Source organism: Aedes albopictus, chromosome 2, assembly GCF_035046485.1.
Source record: "Aedes albopictus strain Foshan chromosome 2, AalbF5, whole genome shotgun sequence".
NCBI classification, from domain to species: domain Eukaryota; kingdom Metazoa; phylum Arthropoda; class Insecta; order Diptera; family Culicidae; genus Aedes; species Aedes albopictus.
In genome coordinates, this window is record NC_085137.1 from 267,045,062 (window position 1) to 267,069,314 (window position 24,253).

Below are 24,253 nucleotides of genomic sequence, written 5' to 3' on the forward strand. Positions count from 1 at the left end.
AAATATCACATAAGGGCATCATTTATTATATCAGACTGGGGTTGGTAACGAATATGTCGCTTTTATTTATAACTTTTTTTATTTTTAGAAACTTAGATCAAATTTTTCATATTCTATTACAAACTCTAAAAGAAAACAAGCATCTAGGCAGTTAAACAGTTTATTGATGAATATTGTAGTCTCTCTGAAACAGTGGTAAACTAAATACATTACGCAAGATTGATTACGTCCTCTTGGGTGAGACCCTTAACTAGCCTTGCCTCTAACCAGCGCAGCTGCCTGTTACGTCTGAAAATAGCACCATTCCCGCACCGATGCGATGTTTACAGGCAGCTACTGCTCTTCAGTGAATGTAGATTTTGTTGAAGAGATCGCAGTTTCCTATTCCAGGACCGACTTTCCGCGTAGTACCCATGCAACGTTTATCGTTTGCCGACGCTTTTGCTACCTTCCACCAGTCAACTACCGTTGAAAAGGCCGTGAGGTCTGGGTGAGATCCTTGGTGAGGTTTTTTCGTGAGGTCATCAATCAGCTACGGAAAAGAGCTCATAGCGCGGCCTTTCCTGCAGTTTGAGTTTTGGCTGAAATGATGCGGCTGATGGAATGAAAAATCAAATTACTCCTCCAGAAATCAATTCTTGATATATCTGTCACTGACCTTGGCATTTGCTTGTAATTTCATCCGGGATTTCCTTTGAATTCATGTCTAGAAAATAAGCTCATGCAGCCTAACTGACAGCGGCACCTACGACTCCAACAACAGTTGTTTGTTTTGTACTGATGTTGCTATGGACGCATGGCATACTATGCAAAACTCAAAAATACTAGAAATACTACTGGTATACTTGAGCGAGAAATACTACAAAGTTTAGAGTTGCAGGCCCCTTGGCCATACATAAGAAGAAAAAGAAGGGGTCAATTTAACCGATGTTAAAATAAACCGATGTTAATAATATCATGCCTCTCAAGAAAAATCAGAATATGACGATTATCTGCCTCTGGCTTCTGATATTAGCGCGACAGTCACTAATCATAACAGCGTCACCAGATTTAAAAGTATATAATTTCACTATATGGGGTTTGACCAGGGGACCCGCAAGCGGCAAGGTAGGCCTACTGCTCATCTTTTGCGAGTGTGTTAGTGTGACTGGCAACGCGACCAGAAGCCTGGTCGAATCCTGCTTGGAAATCGGTTTATTTTGCCGATGGGGATGGCCCGCGAAATCGCATTGTGTTGTTTGGGAAGGCCCGCTCGATGCATGTTAGGTAGGCGTAGTTTGTTCGAGTTTGACGTGCCTGCACCCTCCCTGGGTTTGACAGCAAGAACACTCATTCCACTGAGCTACTCTTGCCGTTCGTCACAAATACATTCAAAAACATCTGTCACTTTGCGAAACCCACGTGCTTTTGTTTTTGGCGGGAACACTTTTTCTTCTGTTTTGCCTTGCGACTGTCATGCGGCGGTATGCCTTGTGAGCGTACGACCGCCGCAGGACTCTAATAAAAGATAAGCGCAACAATATTTGTTGTTATGTAAAGAGATTTCGCCTTTGAAAAACCATATAATTCATATTTCCCGGTAACATTTTTCTCCAGAATTTACAGATACCAATGGCCACATGAATTGTGGACGATTTACGGTACAGTCTACCCCCGATGGTTTGAACGACACCTCATGCAAACCAACGGGGTTCATTTACTAATTTTAACTGCTAGTAACCCTGTGGGCATCGAAAAACACACTGATGGTAACCGTTTTCGCTGTTTTGTTTTGATTCTGCGTTCCGTTTCACCCCTTTCCATAAGTAGAATGACGTTTGAACCATTTTTAGTTTGAACGATGTGCAGATTAGAGGGAGTCAAATTAAAAAGTGTTCAGATTAGATGAGGTCAAACCAACGGGGGTATACGGTATGGATTAGTAATCCTACATTATAGAGATTTGCGGAGGCGGCCATTGTGAACCAATCGAGCAGAGAGAACTGTCAAAGTGTGAGCCGAATGAACATGTTTATCGTTTGTAGGAAGGCGTTGTTTGACCGGTATTGCAATCGACAATAAACGTATTACAAATATTTATTATTATTATCTTGAATTTGATGGCATATGTAAATTTAGTAAGAAGATAATATTTAATTAATTCTGCTTTCAAAAGCGTATGCACATGAAGAAACTTTTGTCGCTGCTCTTTTCGAAAAAACTTTCATTGCTGCTGCTTGATTCACTTCTGTCGATTTGGTTCGCGCTATTATTAGAGATCATCATCATCATCAAATCTGACTATACATGTCAATGGTTGCTACTCCGTTATTGGTCTGAGCTGGTACCAATTGCACTGAGATCCAAATGAATAAGGGCTGGGACACTCCACTTATTCTCAAAGTGCAATTCTAGCAGCTCATACATTTTGGATCAATATCGGCGCCGGCCACGTCCTTATAGTCAGTTGGGAAGGGAAAGGAATGTTAGAGTGTGCTGGTTGTTGCTACTAAAGACCGAGATCACCTCTGCATCCCCACATCCAGCACGAACTGGGGTATTTGTTGGACGGAAAGGATGGGAGATCTGGGAGTCACCGTTGGCTCGGTGATGCGATCCATGGGTAGGGGGTTATTTATAGTGTTCGTAAGGTGATAGATTGTGTGGTGAATGAGGTGAATAAAGTCAAGCAGCACAGCACGCTTTGGTTGCATAACTTGTAGGCTTTATATACACTGTGCTGTGAGTGGAAAATAGAAGGGAGGGAAACGACTTTTTTCCAATTCGTTTCTGGTTCTAGCGATGGCTATGAACATATGAATATACATGAGTTGTATATGTGGAGAAGAGAGAGAGAGAGAGAGAGAGAAAGTGGATAGAAAGATACAAAGTAGGATGAAAGGCACGGGCCAGGGATTGAACCCATGACCTTCTGCATATGAATCAGAAGCGGTAGCCACTAGACCACCAAGCCCGTCTGGCACTAGTTTTGCCAAGCCGAAAAACTCCAAAAAAAGTCAAAAAAAGACGAAAAAACGAAAGGGAAGGGGGATTAAAACTTCATCTTCCTGCCCTCAAAAGCAAAGCCCTGGCTGTCAATAGACACTTGACGGATATTGGATCACTTCCCTTCTATGAAACGTTTTTCCGACAAGCAAACCCTCGCCGACCAATCCCGATCGACCTGCCCGACGTTAAACAAATTGTCGCAAGCATATCCCAAATTCCTCTCCTCGTTCGTGAAAATCCCACCGCCGGTCAAGTTCACCGGTTCTTCATCCAGCAAACGGAGCAACCAAAGGTGGAACAAAGTCATCCGGGAGTCGACTGGTTGCGTATCTGGCGAAACATTGCTGATCAGCAGATTCCATCAGCGCAACGAAGTCTGCTATACCTAGCAGTGAATGAGAAGATTGAACACAGAAAACTGTGGTTCGTAATGCAAAGAGTGGAAAGTGAAAACTGTTTGCACTGCCATTGCCAAACAGCAGAGACCATCGAGCACAAATTTCGCTCCTGTCCCCGTGTCGTACCAGCTTGGACGCTTCTGCAACAAAAGATAGGTAGTATCCTGAATGGATGGAGCAGACTTTCATTCCAGGAGCTGATTAGGCCTGTCTTAAGGGGCATTAATAGACGATCACGTGTTGAAATTCTAAAATTACTAGCCGAATACATCTGTCATGTTAATGAATGTAACAATAGAACTGATGTAGGAGAGTTAAATTTTAAATTAAATATTATTTGCTAAACAAAAGCTATAAAATAAGAACTGTAATAACTGTTTCATATTTTGACCAATAAAACCTAATTTAAAAAAAATATATACATGAGTTGTATATGTAGAGAAGAGCGAGAGAGTGGAAGTGGATAGAAAGATACAGAGTAGGATGAAAAGGGACGGGCCAGGAATTGAACCCATGACCTTCTGCATACGAATCAGAAGCGGTAGCCACTAGACCACCAAGCCCGATTTGGTTCGCGCTATTATTTGCAATGTATTTCAGATTTCTTCGATTGCGCTGTTATTTTTTTTTTTCAAAATTTGGGAATAAAAGTTCGAATATAATTAGCAAACGTAAACAAAACAACTTGCACCACAATAAAGTCACGCAAAAAGTTTGAACATCTAGCTTTGTGGCAAGTGTTGGAAGAGATTGGAAGCTGTTGTAAACTGTAAACAAAACAAACAGCGTTGCCGAATCGACATATGTAACTTCCGCTCATCTCTAGAGGATTTCTACACGGAGAAACGAAAGTACCCAAAAATGAGTTCATTGCACCCAACTTCGAGGTTGCGTGCGGGAAGCCAATTTTGAGTTGATGGAGTCGATGTTGAGGTAGGTAGTTTACATTTAGTTTTTTTTACTCAACCTTCAGTTAAAATTTCTCAACTTTTGGTACTATGTCACTTACTCAATTTAAGCTTCCCGCATCGAACTCTCACAGTTGGGTTGTTTTACTGTTCACTTATTGACAACAATAAAGAGAGCGAATCAAAGAGGATGCAAAAAAAGAACTCAAAAGTGAGTTTAAAAATACTAAAATTTGAGTTCTCTTGTTTTTCAGTGGATCATATGACATGAGGTCTGACCTGGTCTGACTAGTGATATTTGGCAGTTATTTGAAAAGATTGATGATAGATCTTATCAACAGCTGCCAAGTAATAAATACATACCAGACAGACATCAGAGTGTTTGATTCTTACCATAAAATGTGTATGAGCCATTTTACGAAGTGATAACAATGTTGATGATGATATTGATTTTCACGGGTTATTGGACGCTCCCTCTTGTCAAAATTCATTCATAAAATCGGCTCGTAAAATGGACTACAGTGAGGATTCGCTCGTTGGGTCACGACTGCGCCCCGATTAGCGAATCGTGTTCGTTCGTTGGGGCAACTGACAACTGATCAAAATGCTCTAGACACACGCAAGTGACGAGAAATACGTCACGAAACACTCACATACTTGCGCAAACGGTCTGTATACAGGAGCTGCGATGCGACGACGATCAGACGTCAAACTCGTTTTGACATCGATTTTAACATTGACAGTGCTTTTTAGTTGGGTTTTGCCCCAGCTAGCGAACATCCAACCATCGAGACAGCCCATCTAACGAGCCGCCAACGAACGAATCAGGACTGTATATCATTCTGGCAGCCATTAGTGCTCGTAGATGCTGGATATAAATATTAGCGGGGAATTTTTATGGTTTTTTTTAAAGCGAAAACTGCTTACAAATAACAACAAATATTATTGACTTACTCAAAGTGCAAATTTTCGGTAATACCAATAGAAATACACTAGAACTCCAATGGCGCTGTTGTCACTTTTCTCAATTAATTATTTTAATAACTTAAATTGCAATAATTTACTATTTTGAAGTGTCCTTCATGTAGAGTACCTTTTGTTTTGGTAAACAAAATTAACTTGACACTTCTAGTACCGCTGCTGACGCTGTAGGGGCGTGGCAAACTAGATGTTAGTCACACGAACAGTCGCGGCATTGAACTTCTGTGGCTAGTTATTCTACTGTAATACCAATCAACGACTCCGCAGCCCAAGAAAAACTGTTTCGGCTCCGACAACTCGCGCGCAGTCGAACCTAACCTCAATAGCGCCAGTCACACGATGCATATATTGATCAATAGTTAGCGGTTTTATGGAAACATTGAATGTATAATATTGTACAAAAATAGATTGATATCAATCATTCAACTTTTCCCCTATCTTCAGTTTGATCAACCACGCAGCAATATTTCCTCTCCAGAGCGCATTTTACGTCAATTTTCTCTACAATATTTCCCCACCTACAAAATTGTTACATCAATCCACTCGAAGATTGCTCAAACCATGGGTCAAATTATTCTATGGATCAATTGATTGATTCAATATTTCCCCTCCAGATCAACCTATCATCCTTTCAATGCAGCAGCAGCAGCGCGTGAACGAGAGCATCATCATTGCAGAACATTCTGCCGTGTTGCCATATTGTTTTTTTTTTTTATTTAACCGTAGTGTGGCCAGCAAAAAAAAACACCCGTAGAAGGCCGGCAGGGTACCCGGGTACCCACGAAATGGAAATGATTATATCTCAGCCATTTTTTCCACCGATTTTAAAAGTTTTTGCCTCATTCAACTCAGAAACTCTTTATCTATCGAGATCGTATTTGGTTGGACCGGTCCGATCACCATAGGTACCGAAAAACCCGGATTTCCGGATCCATGTTTTTATACAATACAATATACGGGATTTTCGGTAGCTTAGTAGCAATTTCGGTACCAAGCATCGTAAAATTGCTTTGGCATATTGTATCTGACCGGCCTGGAATCATAAAACGTGTTGACTTTGAAACTGTGATTTCGGAACACGCTTCCCGTGGGGCCATGGTTGACCATAAACACTTTAAGGTATCCTAGCCTTAACAATGTGGGTTTCAGTATGGTATAAGGACATTCTCCCAAAAATATGGATTTTTCGAAAACCACGGTGATTAGATCGGTCTAGCCAAATATTTTCCCGATAGATAATGAGTTTCTGAGTTGAATGAGCTAAAAATTTCCAAAATCGATGAAAAATTGACGGAGATATGATCATTTCAATTTCGTGGGTACCCGGGTACCCTGCCGGCCTTCCACGTAATAAAAAATGCAGGAGCCCCTCCCCCTGCCCCTCCTCACTTTAAAATTCGGTCAACCCCATTAATAAATGTATATTCACGAGTTCTAAGATCTAACAGAGTTCCAACATCCTAGTCTCAATAACCATTAAAACATCGAGATTTGGAATTGAAAAAGGTACCCGGGTACCCTCCCGCCCACATAAGTGTTAAATAAACAGCTATTGAAATGTATGCTATGAAAATACATACAAAAAAGAAAACTGAATTTAGATTTATTACATCGAACAAAAAAACAATTTATGCAGCAGTATATGTTTCCCAAGATTTTTTATTTGAATGTAATGAACCCAACGATTACAATGCATCAGTGGTAATAAACAGTTCACAGCATATTTTGTGTAATCTTATAACTCGGTTGGTGTCCCAACGAACTTTGCTAAGAAAAATACTGGTGCACTGGCGGTCTCTAACACCAGTTAATTCATAATTCGTGGAGCCGACCTGGTATGATGGTTAAATCACGTGACTATCCGGCCGATAAAAATTTTGTTAATACTGATAAAATTTTTTTGCATAATTTGCACATTATGGTGGTATGTAACATGCTTACTTGCGTTGCCTATAAATTAGAAATACCCCTTCTGAAAAATAACACGCTGACGGCGCTGAAGGTGTTTCGAGTCCCATTTCATGGGCTGTCCAAAAACTTTTTGTAATAAAAAAATATGTAATATGTTTGGGTAAAAATGGTTAAACTTAGAAGAAAAATTAATGTGAATAGAAAATTTATTTAAAAAAACATAAATAAAAATTTGACAGAAATGCATTGTATGTATGTATACATTATTTTCCGCATTACTGGCATTGAAATCGGTAGGACTAAAAATCAACCGCACACCCACCGACGACGCATTGATTCAATAAAAGGCTTTGCTTTGCTAGCTGAGCACGTATGATAAGCATGCACGGACACCTTGTTTTTTTTTCTCTTTATGCATTAACTTCTCTCATACTGCCGGGAGATTTTCTCTCTGCTCGAACCACGGCTAGATCCAAAGAATAAAAATAGAAAGAATGCCCTCTCTTGCCTTTTTCTATGTAAACGTCAAGCGACATGACAAGTGGCGCTCTCTAAGCGTTTCAAGGTGGAAGCTCTATGTAACAGTGTTAGTGATTTGTCATGAGAGAAGGTGGTGTGCGTATGTTTTGGTATCCGCATGAAGCTTGAACTTTCATCCGCAGATAGCGCTGCGGTAGTGTGCCCCCGAGCATCAGCGGAGTGGGCTTTCTTGATATTCTTATTCTTTGCTAGATCTCTCTCTCTGGAAAGGGGTAGTCATGTTATCATGAAGCGGCACATTTTATGATTTCATACATTTTTCGTCATGTTTTGGGTTCCGGATTTTTACCCGTGTGGACTGCGATATGCTGTCGGTCCGGAAGCTTGCATTGAAGGGGCTGAAAGTGAACATCGTGAAATCCAAGTGCCAGATAGTTCCAGCGGGAAAGTGGAAGCCCGATCTTAGTGGAGAGCTGTATACCCTGAAGATAGCTGGAGGAGCGGAAATCGGCAACCGCCGGAAGAATATAGCTGGGCATTGCGCTGAGGAGGAGTTCCAAGAAGAAGATTTTTATGACTGTTTTGACGAGGGACTCCGATACTAAAAGGAACTTTGTGGCTTTGTGATAGGACTTTATGTGATACTTGACGAGCAGAAGTGTTCGGTGCTATAACATTGAGGGGTTAGCATGCAACTTACCTTGCCCCAGGGGCTGCCTACTCTGCCGTTCAAGAGTGTAATTTACGTTGGGCCCGCGCCGCTCCGCTCTCAGCGTTCACTGCGCCGCCGATGGAAGTGTAGATGTCGGGGTGCCGAGACACGAGGTCGGCGTCTGAGCACACGGGGAAGAGCACCCGCGTCGCGACGGAATTGGCGGGAATCTTCGTCCCTATAATAATCGTCACTCGCGAGTTATAAAGGTATCTGCTCATCCGAAGCTGTTCGGATACCGCTTAGGTATTCACACGCGGATTTGGGGAAAACGTGGAAAACGGCAGAAGTGAATCAAGCAGCAGCAATGAAAGTTTTGTCGAGAAGAGCAGCGACAAAAGTTTCTTCATGTGTTTTTGAAAGCAGAATTAATTAAACATTATCTTCTTACTAAATTTACATATGCCATCAAATTCTCGATAGTAAAAATAAATATTTGTAATACGTTTATTGTCGATTGCAATACCGGTCAAGCAACGCCTTCTTACAAACAATAAACATGTTCATTTGGCTCACCCTTTGACAGTTCTCTCTGTTCGATTGGCTCACAATGGCCGCCTCCGCACATCTCTATAATGTAGGATACTAGAATTTATCAGTTGACTCCTTGGCGAGCGTTCGTGCGAGACAGTCGCATCTTTTCGTTCGTCCGGTTTGTCTCCCGATACTTTTCAGTTCGGTGGCTTTTTTCGTGCTAGTGTTCCCGAGTGATCAAGTTATTAAGTGATTATCCCTAGTGGGACGCGTGCGCCCTAGTGGGACGCGTGCGGTTGGCTAGGCCACAAATTTTGCCGCAAAAGTTCGTTTGGTTTGAGTAAAGTTCACGTTTTCATTATATCACGTGGCGCATTGACCGATTATCGAGCACAACAGTGCAGCACCCCCCGCATACCGCGCCGCTCGCGCGGCCTAGATCGGGTTCTTCCAGTGAGTACCCAAGCTCATCGTCGTCGACAGCAGCAGCCCACCGAGAGAAGAGCAGAGAGCGTTCAACCGCGCGCCTCCTCCCAGTGCGGGCGATCCCATCGCTTGGACCTGTCGTCGTCGAGCCTGTGGCAAAACAGAGCACAAAGCTAAGTATTCAAAGTTACCCCTCGTTGTTCCCTCCTCTCCACTGTCTCTTTGATTAGATTTAATTTGGTATATAAGCAGTTTTTTTTCTCTCTTTTTTTTTTCCTCACTTTCCCTGTACAGTTAATTTTGTCCCTTGTTTTTTGATTATTTCGTTCCCGTGATAAGTGTTAGTTAAAGATTTTTGAGTGCCCCGTGGTGGTAGTTAGCTGCCACAATGGGCGATGACAATGATGGCGGGGGTACGTCGTACCACATCAGCGAAGCTTTGTTATTGGCATCGGATTGCTCGAGCCAACAAGGCGATATAAATGCTAACCCCTTTGTCTCCCTTCACCCTGCTGCTTCTCCAATGGACACCAACAGTAAATCTGTTTCCACGTCCTCCCGCCTCAAGGCCTACCCTCCCGACCCAAAGGCAAACGTTTGAACACCGGCAAGGATCTGACTAAGCGGTATTCTTCCGTTGTCTCCATTGACATGGTCGGTACAGCTAAGCTTCGGGTGACGGTAGGCGACCGAAAACACGCTAATGAGATTGTGGCCTGCGAGTTGTTTCCTCTTGAGTACTTCGTTTACCTTCCGAGCGCGTCGATAGAGATTTCGGGGAAGGTCGCCGACGCATCTTTGACCTGCGAAACGATCATGCAAGGCTGTGGTCGTTTCCATAACCCTTCTCTACCTCATGTCCAGATACTGGATTGCCGGCAACTGCATTCGGTATCCCAGGAGGGCGAGAAGAAGGTTTACACACCATCTGAAAAATTTTGTGTGACCTTCTCCGGATCTGCATTACCAGATCTGCTGGTGATTGGCAAACTTCGGCTACCTGTGAGGCAGTATGTACCGAAGGTAATGAATTGCATCAATTGCAAGCAGCTGGGCCGCACCGCCCAGTACTGCAGCAATAAACCTCGCTGTGCAACATGCGGGGAGAGACATGTGGACGGTGCGTGTAAAACGCCGCCCAAGTGTGTTTATTGTGGTAGCGACCGTCCACACGATCTCAATGTTTGCCCGAAGTACATACAGCGAAAACAACATCAAAAACGATCGTTGCAGCAGCGTTCAAGGCGAAGCTACGCCGAAATGCTGAGACAAGCTGCTCCGGTCGTTGAATCACGCAACATCTACTCGTCTTTGTCTCTCGATGATCAGGGCTCTGACTCTGAGGTCGGGGACGGGGTTCCCTTTGTTTTTAAGGGTGAAACGAGGAAACGGGTGAGGCTCCAGAGACCCACCAAAAAACCTCGGAATCTGCCTAGCAGTGACCCCCAACCCACCGTGACAAATTCTAAGAGTGTTAAAAAAGGTAACAAACGTTCACCTCCTGGATTCAAAATCCAAGATGAACGAGACTTTCCTTCGCTCCTGGGAACATAAAAAATCCCAGATGTCCCAATTTTTTCGACTTCTCAGCCAGAGGGACAGCATTCGGAGAACCAGGAACAACCCCTTGGTGCTCCGATGTTCACGCTTTCTGGCATCGTAGACATCATCCTTAACTTCTTTAATGCTTCTGACTCAGTGAAGAGCATTGTCAAAGCACTTCTTCCTTGTGTGTCTCCTCTTTTGAAGCAGTTGGCTTCTAAAATGCCCCTCCTTGCGACATTCGTATCTTTCGATGGCTAATTTAATCACCGAGGTCGAAGATATGATTTCTGTGCTACACTGGAACTGTCGTAGTATCGTACCAAAATTAGACGCTTTCAAGTTTTTAATTAACAATTTACAATGCGATGTTTTTGCGCTATCCGAAACATGGCTGACACCCGATGTAACCTTACCTTTTTCCGATTTCAACATTATCCGTCTTGATCGGTCCGACTCGTACGGAGGGGTGCTTTTAGGGATCAAAAAGCAGCACTCATTTTACAGAGTCGATTTTCAACCGATGACAGGCATCGAAGCCGTCGCATGTGAGGTGACTATCCGAGGTAAAACCCTCAGTGTTGCCCCCATATATCTTCCAGCGAGAACTGCGATATCTCGCAGGGATCTCGCCCACATCTGCTCGGTTATGCCTGAGCCACGGCTGCTCATGGGAGATTTCAACTCCCATGGTACAGGCTGGGGGGAACTGTACGATGACAGCCGTTCAACTTTGATATATGACCTCTGCGACGACTTCAACATGACAATTTTGAACAGCGGAGAAGTTACGCGAGTGGCACCTCCAGGTAAAGATGGCAGTCCTAGAGACAGCCGATTAGACCTCTCAATATGTTCGAGCTCACTATCGCTGGAGTGTACATGGAAGGTTATCCTGGATCCCCATGGTAGTGATCACCTTCCGATCGTTGTTTCTATTTCCAATGGTTCACGTCAACCTCCATCTATCGACATTTCCTACGACCTCACGAAACACATTGACTGGGGAAAGTACGCGGAAGCAATTATCGACGGTGAGCAATCGGTAGAAATTCTTCCACCGCGGGAAGAGTATCAGTTTCTATCAGAACTGATCATCAGTAGCGCGCTTCAGGCACAACGTCAGCCAGTTCCAGTTCCTTCGGCGCTCAGGAAACCCCCCAATCCGTGGTGGGATAGCGAGTGTACAGAAATCTATCGCGAGAAATCCGCTGCGTTCAAAGAGTTTCGGAAACGCGGTTCGGTCGAAAACGTTAAGCGGTACGTTTCCCTTGAAAACAAGTTCAAGAACTTGATCAAGGCGAAGAAAAGCGGTTACTGGCGTCGGTTCGTCGAGGGTTTATCGCGCGAGACATCAATGAGAACTCTTTGGAACGTCGGGAGAAGAATGCGTAACGCGTCGTCGGTAAACGAGGATCGAGGAAGCTCTCCTCGGTGGATTCTCAAGTTCGCAAAAAAAGTTTGTCCGGATTCCGTACCCGTAGAGCGAATAATTCGTGATGTTTCCGAGGATAGGGACGACATGGATAGGCCGTTTTCGATGGTTGAATTCTCACTTGCTCTTCTTTCATGTAACAATTCCGCTCCAGGAATGGATCGAATTAAGTTCAACTTGCTTAAAAACCTCCCCGACGTCCCAAAGAGGCGCTTGTTGAACTTGTTCAATCAGTTCCTGGATAACAACATCATTCCGGATGATTGGAGGCAAGTGAGAGTGATAGCTATTCAAAAACCCGGGAAACCCGCGTCGGATCATAATTCGTACCGTCCAATCGCGATGTTGTCTTGTCTACGGAAGTTGTTGGAGAAGATGATTCTCTTTCGACTGGACAAATGGGTTGAATCGAATGGCATGTTGTCTGATACACAATTTGGTTTCCGCAGAGGCAAAGGAACGAATGACTGTCTTGCGTTGCTTAATTCAGAAATTCAGCTTGCCTTTGCTCAAAAGCAGCAAATGGGCTCAGTGTTTTTGGATATTAAGGGAGCTTTTGATTCAGTTTGTGTCGATGTTCTCTTCGACAAACTACACGAAAGTGACCTTTCACCAATTTTGAACAACTTTTTGTATAATTTGCTGTTTGAGAAGCAGATGAGTTTTGCTCATGGCGACTTGACAGTTTCTCGAATTAGCTACATGCGTCTCCCCCAGGGTTCATGTCTAAGCCCCCTTCTTTACAATTTTTATGTTAGAGACATAGATGATTGTCTCATGGAAAATTGCACGTTAAGACAGCTTGCGGATGACTGTGTTGTTTCTGTAACGGGATCAATAGCAGTCGATCTGCAAGGAACACTACAGGATACTTTGGACAATTTGTCTACTTGGGCTCTCAAGCTGGGTATCGAATTCTCTCCGGAGAAAACTGAGATGGTTGTCTTTTCTAAAAAACATAAACCGGCAAAGTTTCCGCTCCATCTGATGGGTAAGACAATCACTCATAGCTTATCTTCGCAATATCTTGGCGTCTGGTTCGACTCCAAATGCACCTGGGGGAAGCACATTGTGTATCTGATACAGTAATGCCAAAAGCGAATCAACTTTATGCGAACTATTACCGGAACATGGTGGGGAGCACATCCGGAAGATCTGATCAGGCTGTACCAAACAATTATTCTGTCGGTTTTAGAATACGGTAGCTTCTGTTTTCAATCCGCGGCGAAAACACACTTGCTGAAGCTTCAACGGGTTCAGTACCGTTGTCTTCGGATTGCGTTAGGTTGCATGAAATCAACTCACACTATGAGTTTTAGAGGTACTCGCTGGCGTACAGCCTCTGACAGACCGCTTTGCGGAGTTTTCATTCCGGTTCCTCATCCGATGCGAGGTTGTGAATCCATTGGTCATAGAAAATTTCGAAAAGCTGCTCGAACAGAACCCTCAAACTCGTTTTATGACTGTGTACTACTGGTACATGACGTGAGTGTAGAATTAGCAACTAGTTAAAATACACATAAATAAAAACAAAAAAAAAACTGGTACATGACGCTGGAGGTAAGCCCATCTCCGGTTAACACCAATCGTGACAACTTCTCAAACTTCGACAGCTCCTCAGTGGATTTTGATCTCTCTATGAAGGATGAGATCACCGGTATTCCGGAATCTTTTCGTTCCGTAGGTATTCCACAGATCTTTGTAAGTAAGTTCGGGCATGTTAGCGGGGACAGACAGTTCTTCACAGACGGTTCAAAAACCGATGATTCGAGTGGTTTCGGTGTCTACAACGAATTTCATAGCGCCACCTACACGCTTCAAAAGCCATGTTCGGTATACATTGCTGAGCTAGCGGCTATATACTACACCTTAGAGTACATTCGCACTCTTCCACCTGAGCACTACTTCATTTTTACCGACAGTCTAAGCTCTCTGGAGGCTGTTCGGTCAATGAAACCGATGAAGCACTTAGCGTACTTCCTGAATGGAATACGCCAAGTCTTGAGTGCTTTGTCCAAACGCTCATGCATCATCACCATAGCTTGGGTCCCTTCACATTGCTCAATTCCGGGCAATGAGAAAGCGGACTCTCTGGCTAAGGTGGGCGCTAGCGGAGGCGATATTTGCGAGCGTCAAATCGCCTTCGACGAATTTTTTGCATTGGCCCGTCAGGAGACCTTGATCAGCTGGCAACACAAATGGAGAGATGGAGAGATGGGTAGATGGTTGCACTCCATCATTCCACAGGTGTCGAAGAAGCCATGGCTCAAAGGGTTGGATTTAGGCCGCGATTTCATTCGTGTAATGTGTCGGCTGATGTCCAACCACTATTTGTTGAATGCACATACCTTCCGTATTGGGCTCTCAGAAAGCAATCTCTGTGTCTGTAGCGTAGCTTACCAGGATATCGAACATGTCGTGTGGGGATGCAATGAGTATCGTGAGGTCAGATCCGAGCTGCATGAAATTCTCCGGGTCCGAGGAAAACAACAGAAACCCGTTAGAGAAGTGTTGGCAGGACTTGGTTTGGAATACATGAACCTGATTTACCAGTTTTTGAAACGTGTTGATGTCAGAGTTTGATGTAGTACGTTCCTTGTTTTCGTTGTCTGCTTTCTGGTTTTGTTGTTCGACCCTGTCTGTCGTCGCCCCCCTTCCGTTTGTCCTCTTCTTGTCGTTGTCTACCAATAAAGTCCTTTGTTTTTGGCTCCGTTACAGATATAGACAATTTGTCCCATCAATGTTTTTAGTATAAGTTAGCAAATAATTTAGTTTTAAACCCATAAACCCGTCCTTCCCAATTTTATTTTTATTTTTTTTTTTTCAATCCTTAACCTCGAAACAGCCGCGAGTACTTCGGCTCCCCAAACTAACATAGTCTTAAGGCAGTAATAAATTGTAAAATGTTAAATCAATGTAAAAACAAAAGATTTCGGCTCAGTTATGCCCATGTGGCGCCCGAGCCTTCCAAATAAACGAATAAGTAAAAAAAAGAATTTATTAGTCAATTAATTTGAGTGTATTGATATGTATGTGAACAAATCTGGCGTTCGATTTGAATAGGTCGTATGTTTGCTGTGATTCCTATGTTGATAGGACCTATTCAAATCGAACGCCAGAAATATTTATTGCTTACATGCTTACTAGCGCCACCTATGTGTGAAGTTTCGAACTTAACAGTCCAGCATCTGTAAATCCTTGACCTACTCAACAATTCTAGATTGAGTTTAAATAAGGGCGAAAGTAACATGAGAGAGTTCTCTTCGTCGACTCTCTCTTCTTCAAATTAAAGTGACAAGATGCAAGTATGATTGCACTAAATGGCCATAAATCTCTAAGTTGCGATGCAATCTAGCGTCTAAGTGTAAAAAAGTTCGATTGAATTTGCATCTTGTCACTTTAATTTGCAGAAGAGAGAGTCGATGAAGAGAACTCTCTCATGTTACTTTCGCCCTTATTTAAACTCAATCTAGAATTTTACTGAAGACACCGATCTTCTAACAAGTAAGGATCTTGAAATATAGAAGAACAAATTTGGAACAAATGGATCATCATTTAAGGTTTCCTGTAGAGGGATAATTCGTGAGGGTATACAAAATTTATTTACAGTAGACGTTCGCTCGGTGCAAACGGTTTAACTGCAAGGCTTTTTAACTACAAGTCCGCTAAGTGCAACAATTTTGCAATTATCGCACCGCTATCCGTCAAAACGAAATATCAACAGCGATGCGATGTTTTACGGATGCACTTTTGTTGCAATGCGATGTTTTTCGTATGCACATTGGTTGCATTCTGCAACAACTGACAGTTATGTGACGTCTGTCAGTTGTTGCTGTTATCGAATTTCATTCGGTAAGTGAAACGTAAACATGTTGCACTTATCGAACGTCTACCGTAATAATTTCGATAATATCTCACTTGCAATGCAACTAGCTTTTCAAAGAATTAATCATTCAAAATCGTGAGAAGGAAAAAAATTAGAATATTGCATTTTTTTTTACATATTTTTTGTTTCATTTTCAAAACTTAACTTATTTCTTGTTATTCCAACAGGACGCACTAGCAAATGGTGAAACATCAGAACAGATAGACTATTTGGCAAAAACTCATGAGCTGCAGACAATTATTGAAAAACAGGTATGTATTGTGACTCTCATTATTTTTTTTCCTAATAGAGTTCATGTGTTGATGTTGAACTCCGAGTCCGAACTGTAAAAATCTACCGCAATACCACAGACAAACAGACGTAACACTTGCGAAATTTCCATCGACCACGCTTTTAACGATCATTTTAAATTTTCATAGTCGTGGCTTTCACAACCAGAGGCGCACGCATCGTTTTTCTATGCGTTTGACGTTTTACACTAGCGCCTTCTGTTGACGATATAGCACAATACAGTGATTCGTGCAACTTTTCCACCAGGTGATGGTAGTGTGAACTGGGCGATGGATTTTCATGAAAATCGTTCAAGGTGTTACGTCTGTTTGTCTGTGGCAATACCTTCCCCTGTCATTTCAAAAGTACCGTGGAGGGCTATACTCTACTCACCTAAGACTTTTCCAATTTCAATCAGCTGTAATAAGGTCCAAATCAAACCAATTTGTCTGAATTTTTGACCACGCATACTCAGCTTTGTTAACATGGGAAAAATATAGTGCTTATTCAAAATACTGAACTTTTATGTAAAATCGTGAAAATTCTAAAGTGTGTCTACGTTCCTAATTCTGTGCACTCTTCAGCGCGATGTTCCTTATTCTGCGCCCAAGAATAGAACCTAGACAATATATTCTAATTAAAACATGATTCATAGATCAAATTCAATGTGATTATTTATGTTCAACTTTTATACTAGAAATCCTCTACATAGAGATGAGCGGAAGTTACATACGTCGATTCGGCAACGCTGTTTGTTTTGTTTACAACAGCTGCCAACACTTGCTACAAAGCTAGATGTTCAAACTTTGTGCGTGACTTCGTTGTGGTTCAAGTTGTTTTGTTTACATTTTCTAACTATGGTAGATTTTTTTTCCCAAAATTTTGTTGAAATAGCGGAGCAATCAAAGAAATCTGAAATTCATTGCAAAAGTGTTACGCTAATCATATCGGCAGAAGTGAAGCAAGAAGCAGCAATGAAAGTTTTTTCGACAAGTTCAGCAACAAAAGTGTCGTCATAAGCATGAGCTTTTGAAAGCAGAATTAATAAATTTTTATCTTTTTACTAAACATACGTATGCCGCCAATTTCTTGATATTAAAAATAAATAATTTTTCTTTATTTAGTTCCGATTGCAATACCGTTCAAACGACGCCTTCCTACGAACGATAAGCATGTTCATTTGGCTCACACTTTGACAGTTCTCTCTGCACGATTGGCTCACAATGGCCGCCTCCGCAGATATCTACACGGAGAGACGAAACTACCCAAAAGTGAGTTCTTTCCACCCAACTTCGGGGTTGCGTGCGTCAAGCCAAATTTGAGTAACTCAACTGTTGATGGAATCGATGTTTTTGTTGGGTTGTTCCCGCTTGCTTCCATGTGAAAAAAATACCTAATTTTAAGTTTTTTCCACCCAACCGAAATTTTGACTAAGTTGTATTTACTCAAATTTGAGTACTGTGCTAGAAACTCAGTGTTGGCTTGACGCACAGAACTGCAAAAGTTGGGCTGTTTCTCTCTTCACTCTCTGACAACAACAGAAAGAGCGCATGAAAAGGGAGATGAAAAAGAACTCAAAATTGAGTTTAAAAGTACCTAATTTTGAGTTTTTCAGTTTCTCCGTGTATAATGTAGGATTACTATTTTATACACTGGGAAAAAAATCTTCATTCCTTCTATGTGTCCGGGACATGGATTTTTGCAATGGGGGTAAACAAATGTTTTCCATTAGTGCGACTCATACTTTTGATGAGGCACCATATAGCAACGACTCATACAATTCAGAGCACATACTATTCATGCGCTATTATGTTTCCAGTTCAAAACCGAATTAGCGACATTTTTTCTTTGACTTCCGCTGCTTTTACCTTGCGTTAAACACAATGTCGGAAGTGGGGCGCTGTATAGCGCACAAGGTGTACAATACAGCGCCCCACTTCCGACATTGTGTTTAACGCAAGGCAAAAGCAGCGGAAGTCAAAGAAAAAATGTCGCTAATTCGGTTTTGAACTGGAAACATAATAATTTGCCTGCGTAATCGGGTATTGGTTGCATATACTTTGGATGTGGTTTGGCACATGGATATTTGCCATTAAGTATGAGGCAATTTTCCTGAGTGTACGACATTAGGACCGTATTGGAACTTTGCATGACCCCAACATTGATTTCCTATATGTGAGTGTTATTTACGCATTTTTGAATACCGTTTTACCCCGCTAATACGACATCGACTGTTGTCGAATAACCGGGGTGAACTTTTAATTCGACAAACTAGTCACCCTACACCATCACGCTCATTGAAATTTGGTAACTCTATTTTTGTTTTTGTTTTGATGACCGGATTTGTTTTGAAACATAATTTCAACAGCTCTTGCGGTGGTGCGAATGAAAAGCTCGTTCTACGATTGTTACCATCCTCAGTTCATTCCAGGCGGTTTGGGTGTCGAAAAGCACCAACTCAGAACTTCCGGAATTAGCGGCAGCAAGAGGAGCTGCTGCGGATGTGATTATAAGCGCAGTATCAAACTGTTTTGAATTTACAGAGTACATCGCCGTGACATTTGAACACTTTTAAATTCGACATAGCGTATATGTACCATTCCTTGGCCTAATTTGCAAGCCGCCTTGACAATTTTGACCATAACTCATGAATTAATAGTACTAGAAATAATATGTTGACCCTATTACACACTCTAGGCAATGCATGTTCCACCAATTGGAAGTAAACTTACGTAAATATTCAAGAATTTACTTAATTAAGCTGAAAAGATTCGATGCAATGGTATGCAACGTTGGCCTATTAGAGGATACAACGTTGGCCTATTGCTTTCCATGCATTAGAACCACTAATTATCTTATTTTTTCAATATTTCTGCTGAAGTATTATCTCTGTTTGTTCACCAATCTTACTTTTAAATTACATTTTCGGAGCCAAATTTTCAAAAAAAAACTATAAATAAATCACTTTAGCTAAAGTTCTTTCTTAATTTAGTAACGAAAACAACGCAACCCTATTATTTTGTTATATTTTTACAGTCACTGCACACAAAATTTTTCTTCCTGTTCGTTCTTTCTGGTTCTTACGCAGGATATGTTGTTGACGTCTTTTTATCGCTGTTTTTAACGTCACTTTACTGATGGGCCAAGATTTGGGTACAAAGTGAATAAAATGTCCTCAATATTCGGCCCACATTTAATTTGTAAAATAGTTATTATCTGTTGAAAACAAATACACAAGTTCAAAATAGTGTCTTTGACCGTCGCATCAAATGTTCAGTTATTGAAAAGTTTATTCGAAATATTCCAGAATCATGCCATTTATGATCATGTGTATAGACTACCCACTAAGCCGAAGAATCATGGCACCTACAAAAGCTAAACAAAGTGACATTTTCATTCATTTTGAATGCTCCCAAGTGCTAAAATTGAAACGAAATGTTACAGTTGTTTGGCGCATAGCTTTTCCGATATCCAGTTTTGCGTGTTTGTTTGAGTTTTTGGTTTACATTGAGATAGGCCGAACGAGGGGACTATGCCAACGAAGCATCCCGATACCCTATGTCGAATAACGGGGTACGAATTGAAAAGTGTCGTTAAAGACACTGTATGCTAAAGACACGAAATCTGATGATTGTTGCTGTTGATGATGATTGTCGCGTCATGACGATGATGCTGTCGAGCAATGCTTTTAAAGCGCGTTTGACAGGTCTCCTGCTCGATTGGAATAACATTGACAGCAAATTTGGAATTCCAATTGGAACATTTCGTGTCTTTGCATATAGTGTCTTTAAGTGTCGTATTAAAACGTGTCGAACCAGCGGGGTAACACGGGGTATGTGCACTTTTTGGAAAATAGGTTAACTGTAACCGAATTCTGGCGCACAGTTTCTTCGAAGAGAAGAAATTTTCTTCTATTGCTCACCAGCAATTTTTTTTTTAAAGAAAAAGTGCGCCGGAATTCGCCTACTAGTCTAGCGTACTGTTGTTTTCCAATTTTCTGTAGTAGAGAAAGAAAACGATTTCTACATGACGTCACCGTGCATTGGAGCATATTTTTAGTACCTATGAATCGATTGAACTAAAACTTCGGCACGGAACTAAGAATTATTTGTATCTGTAATTTCTATTAGGTTCCAGCTATTACATAGGAAAAAAGTGGTTGAAGAATTTGTAACGAATTTATTCAATGATGACGACTGCCTGTTTTTACTGATCTTCTTGAACTTCAAAAATAATTTAAGCTTTATATGGGATAAACTTGAGCCCACCTTAACCTGCGTACATTCAATCAATGGCAGGATAGATTACACTAGTTTACAAAATAAAACGAAAGTCGTGAATTTCTGTCAACGACCAAAATTGTTGAAGCATAATTTAGCGCTGATTTCGAAACCGTGCTTCAAAAAATTTAAAGTAGAACAGTTTTTGAGTTGTAGCTCAATATCGAGTTTTACAACTTTTTAAAATATGGAATTTAATAAAATTCAAATATCTTGCGTTTTGTTCAACCAGTTTCAAATCTTTTTCCATAAATTAAAAGCTGAATATAAAACCATTCGGTCATCTGAATACAGGTTTTGCGTCAGATTGAAGAAATTCAAGATATTGACGAGTGTTGGGGACGATCTCCTTAAATTTTAGCAAAATTTCCGAAAATATATGAAGAAATGTATTTTTTTCAATAAGGAAAAAATATTTTAAAAATTCTTTCTCAACGTTTATTTGACATATTATATGTAGGAGAGTTACAGTAAAAAAAACAGCTCAATCGGAGCATTGATTACGGAGAATGAGATATGTGAAGCAGGCGACTTTGTTTAAAAATAGAACAAAAATTGATTTCAAAACATCAACCTTGTAAAAAATTTCGCCCTAATGTATTTTTTTCCTTTGCGTTTTCGAACTCAGGGCATGATTCTACACCAAAAATGATCATCAGCTTACCGAGTTCAAAAATGCTGCAAACTAGTGTTATCGATGTATTGCGCATTGCGCGGTTATAAGTACGACGATGAAGTGCGGAATCTCAAATAAAAGTGCGATTTTGCGTCAAATCGTTCCGGTGTCTTCACCGCACTTATTCATTAGCTCGTGATGAATAAGTGCGGTGAAGACACCGGAACGATTTGATGCAATATCGGACTGTTTTTGAAATTCCGAACTTTGTCGCAGTCCAGTTAGCAATGCAATAAACTATATTTTCATCGAATTTTCCTGCCAAAGATCTTCCAAATCATTTAAATATCCCGTAACGTGGCTAGTGTCGTGGTTGAGGTTTTCATGATTTTCTATGATTAAACATACTTAGTCGTGTACAATCAGACATAAAAGTATACTTATATATACATGGAATAACTATTATTTATGCATTTTGTATCCGCATCTCTCTCACTCTCTTTCTGTTTTCATGCTCTCTGTCGTTTAGCCTGGGTTGAAGAGAAGTGTTTCGTCCAAGGTTTTTATATATTGTAAGGTTGAGCATGACGTTTAGTTTGTGGAGAAAAAAAGTGGAAGCGAAATTTCAAATGAATTTGAGGAGGCGGGGGATTTGTTTTCAGAATTTCTCACGGTGAAAAAATAATGGCCGCTCAGCCAGTTTTGACATCTAAGACTACCCTAGAATATGTAATTACCTTGGTTTCGTCAACCCAGGCCAAGCACCAGATAGCATGAAAACAGAAAGAGAGTGAGAGAGATGCGGATACAAAATGCATAAATAATAGACGAGTGCACCGATGACCATTGAGTTCACTGAGCCTGAAAATTTTTGACACCACAGCGGGGTCGACTTTTAACAACTTCTACTCAGAGATGCATAACCGAAATGCACATATATTTTTTTTTCTTCGATTTCTTACATAAATTTTCATTTAAAGTGACGCATATGCTTATAATTAATGCACTAGCCCATATTTTTGAAACTTCATCGCGAAAACTAAATGAAATAAATTAAAAAAAAAATCAGCTTGGTAGAAGTTGTTGAGAGTCAACCCTGCTGTGCTGTCACCACTAACCGAATCAGCATGTAAACAGGCCAAACAAAAGAGAACTTAACGAAGGACGTCATCATCATACGACAAACGAATTGAGCTGACGCATGAGAGGTCGGTTAGAACCCAGCATTCGATTCAATGTGGCGTCTGTTTGGGCCGATCGCCACGAATAATTAAGTTTCTCCGTGCACCTTTAGCCGCAGCCTGCTGAGGTGCGCGATTTCAGCAGCACACAGCTGCGCGAAAGAACATCATGTGAAAAAAACTCCTATCCTCAGGCAGGACGATTATTGTACGCCTTACAACCGACGTGGTCGGACGTGTGTCGTCGTTAATTAACAAAAGTGAATTCAAACCAAATCAAAGAGAATATGTAAATAGTGTAAATAGAGTTTTGAAACGTTAAGCGTGGTGTTTTAATTCAGGTTCTGGTTCCCTGGTAGTGGTCTCTTCGGAAAGTCGTCGATCCGCCTATGTCGAGGATTCGTAAAATACAGTCCACTTGCGAATCTAAATTTGGTCCAGTCGAACCAGAAGTGAAGTGCCTTTTCGACTGTTCCGGAACCGGATGATGAAGTGAATAAGTGAAGCAAAAATCCGAAAAAGCCGGAAATTCGTGGAAAAATTAAACGTTGTCGGTGTGAGCAAAATGGCCGCCGTCGAAGTACAGTGCTGGTGCGACGTCACCATTTTGTGAAAAAACAAATATTAGTGCGCGAGTGCTTTTTTTTTGGTAAAGTGCTCTCGTCCATCGAAGAAATTGATTGAAACGAGCAAGTGCTCAATTCCCGGGGTAAGGAACCCTATTAAGTGAAGAAGTGAGCATTGGGCTTGACATGAAGTGGTGTTTACGGTGGCATGCCGGAAAAAAAGTTATTTGCAGCAGCAGCAATCGGCGGCGTCTGGAGTTAGTTCTGCACTTGGGCAGTCTACTCTGGATTCTACAACACCGCTAAGCAAGAAACAGAAGAAAAAGCTGAGGTTGACTGAAAAGTTGGCCACCATGGAAAACATCCAACGACTCGTTCGTCACCGCGGCGCAGCTAAAGGTAAGCTCACTCGTATTCTTAATACTATTCGCCCAAACGAAGAGGAGGTGGTCCAGCAGACGGAAGCTGAGATCAAAGTGTACCTGGCGAAGGTGGAGGCAGCTCACAAGGACTACCACGAAGCCCACAACCAAATCGTGAACGAGGTGTCGGATGAAGATTACGAGCAGCATGAGCAGCTGTACGAGGAGTTCGATATCCTTCACGACTCCGTTTCCATTCTGTTGGAGGTTCAGCTCAACAAGTTCAGAGCTAGTAATCCTACATTATAGAGATGTGCGGATGCGGCCATTGTGGGCCAATCGAGCAGAGAGAACTGTCAAAATGTGAGCCAAATGAGCATATTTATCGTTTGTAGGAAGGCGTTGTTTGAACGGTATTGCAATCGAAAATAAATATATTACAAATATTTATTTTTATTATTGAGAATTTGATAGCATATATAAATTTAGTAAGATGATAATATTTAATTAATTCTGCTTTCAAAAGCTTATGCTCAAGAAGAAACTTTTGTCGCTGCTCTTCTCGACAAAACTTTCATTGCTGCTGCTTGATTCACTTCTGCCGATTTGATTGGCGCTATTCTTTGCAATGTATTTCAGATTTCTTCGATTGCGCTGTTATCATTCTTAATAATTTGGGAAAAAAGTTCGAATATAATTAGCAAACGTAAACAAAACAATTTGCACCACAATAAAATCACGCAAAAAGTTTGAACATCTAGCTTTGTGGCAAGTGTTGGAAGCTGTTGTAAACAAAACAAATAACGTTGCCGAATCGACATACGTAACTTTCGCTCA

General features: G+C 41.4%; 1 protein-coding gene and 1 long non-coding RNA gene across 8 annotated transcripts in view; one reads left to right on the forward strand and one right to left on the reverse strand.

The window, feature by feature from the left end:
- The window catches only part of LOC109402987 (liprin-alpha-1), a 545,355-nt gene that overhangs the window by 127,961 nt on the left and 393,141 nt on the right, over positions 1 to 24,253 (forward strand). For 6 of the 7 annotated variants that reach the window (XM_062854909.1, XM_062854913.1, XM_062854915.1 and 3 more), the window contains exon 7: positions 16,309 to 16,392. The exons of the other annotated variant lie outside the window; for it this stretch is intronic. In XM_062854909.1, coding sequence (XP_062710893.1) covers positions 16,309 to 16,392 — 84 coding nt within the window. The remainder of the gene's footprint in view (positions 1 to 16,308; positions 16,393 to 24,253) is intronic. 7 annotated transcript variants of the gene reach the window in all.
- The window catches only part of LOC134288983 (uncharacterized), a 487,443-nt gene that overhangs the window by 71,074 nt on the left and 392,116 nt on the right, over positions 1 to 24,253 (reverse strand). The window lies entirely within an intron of this gene.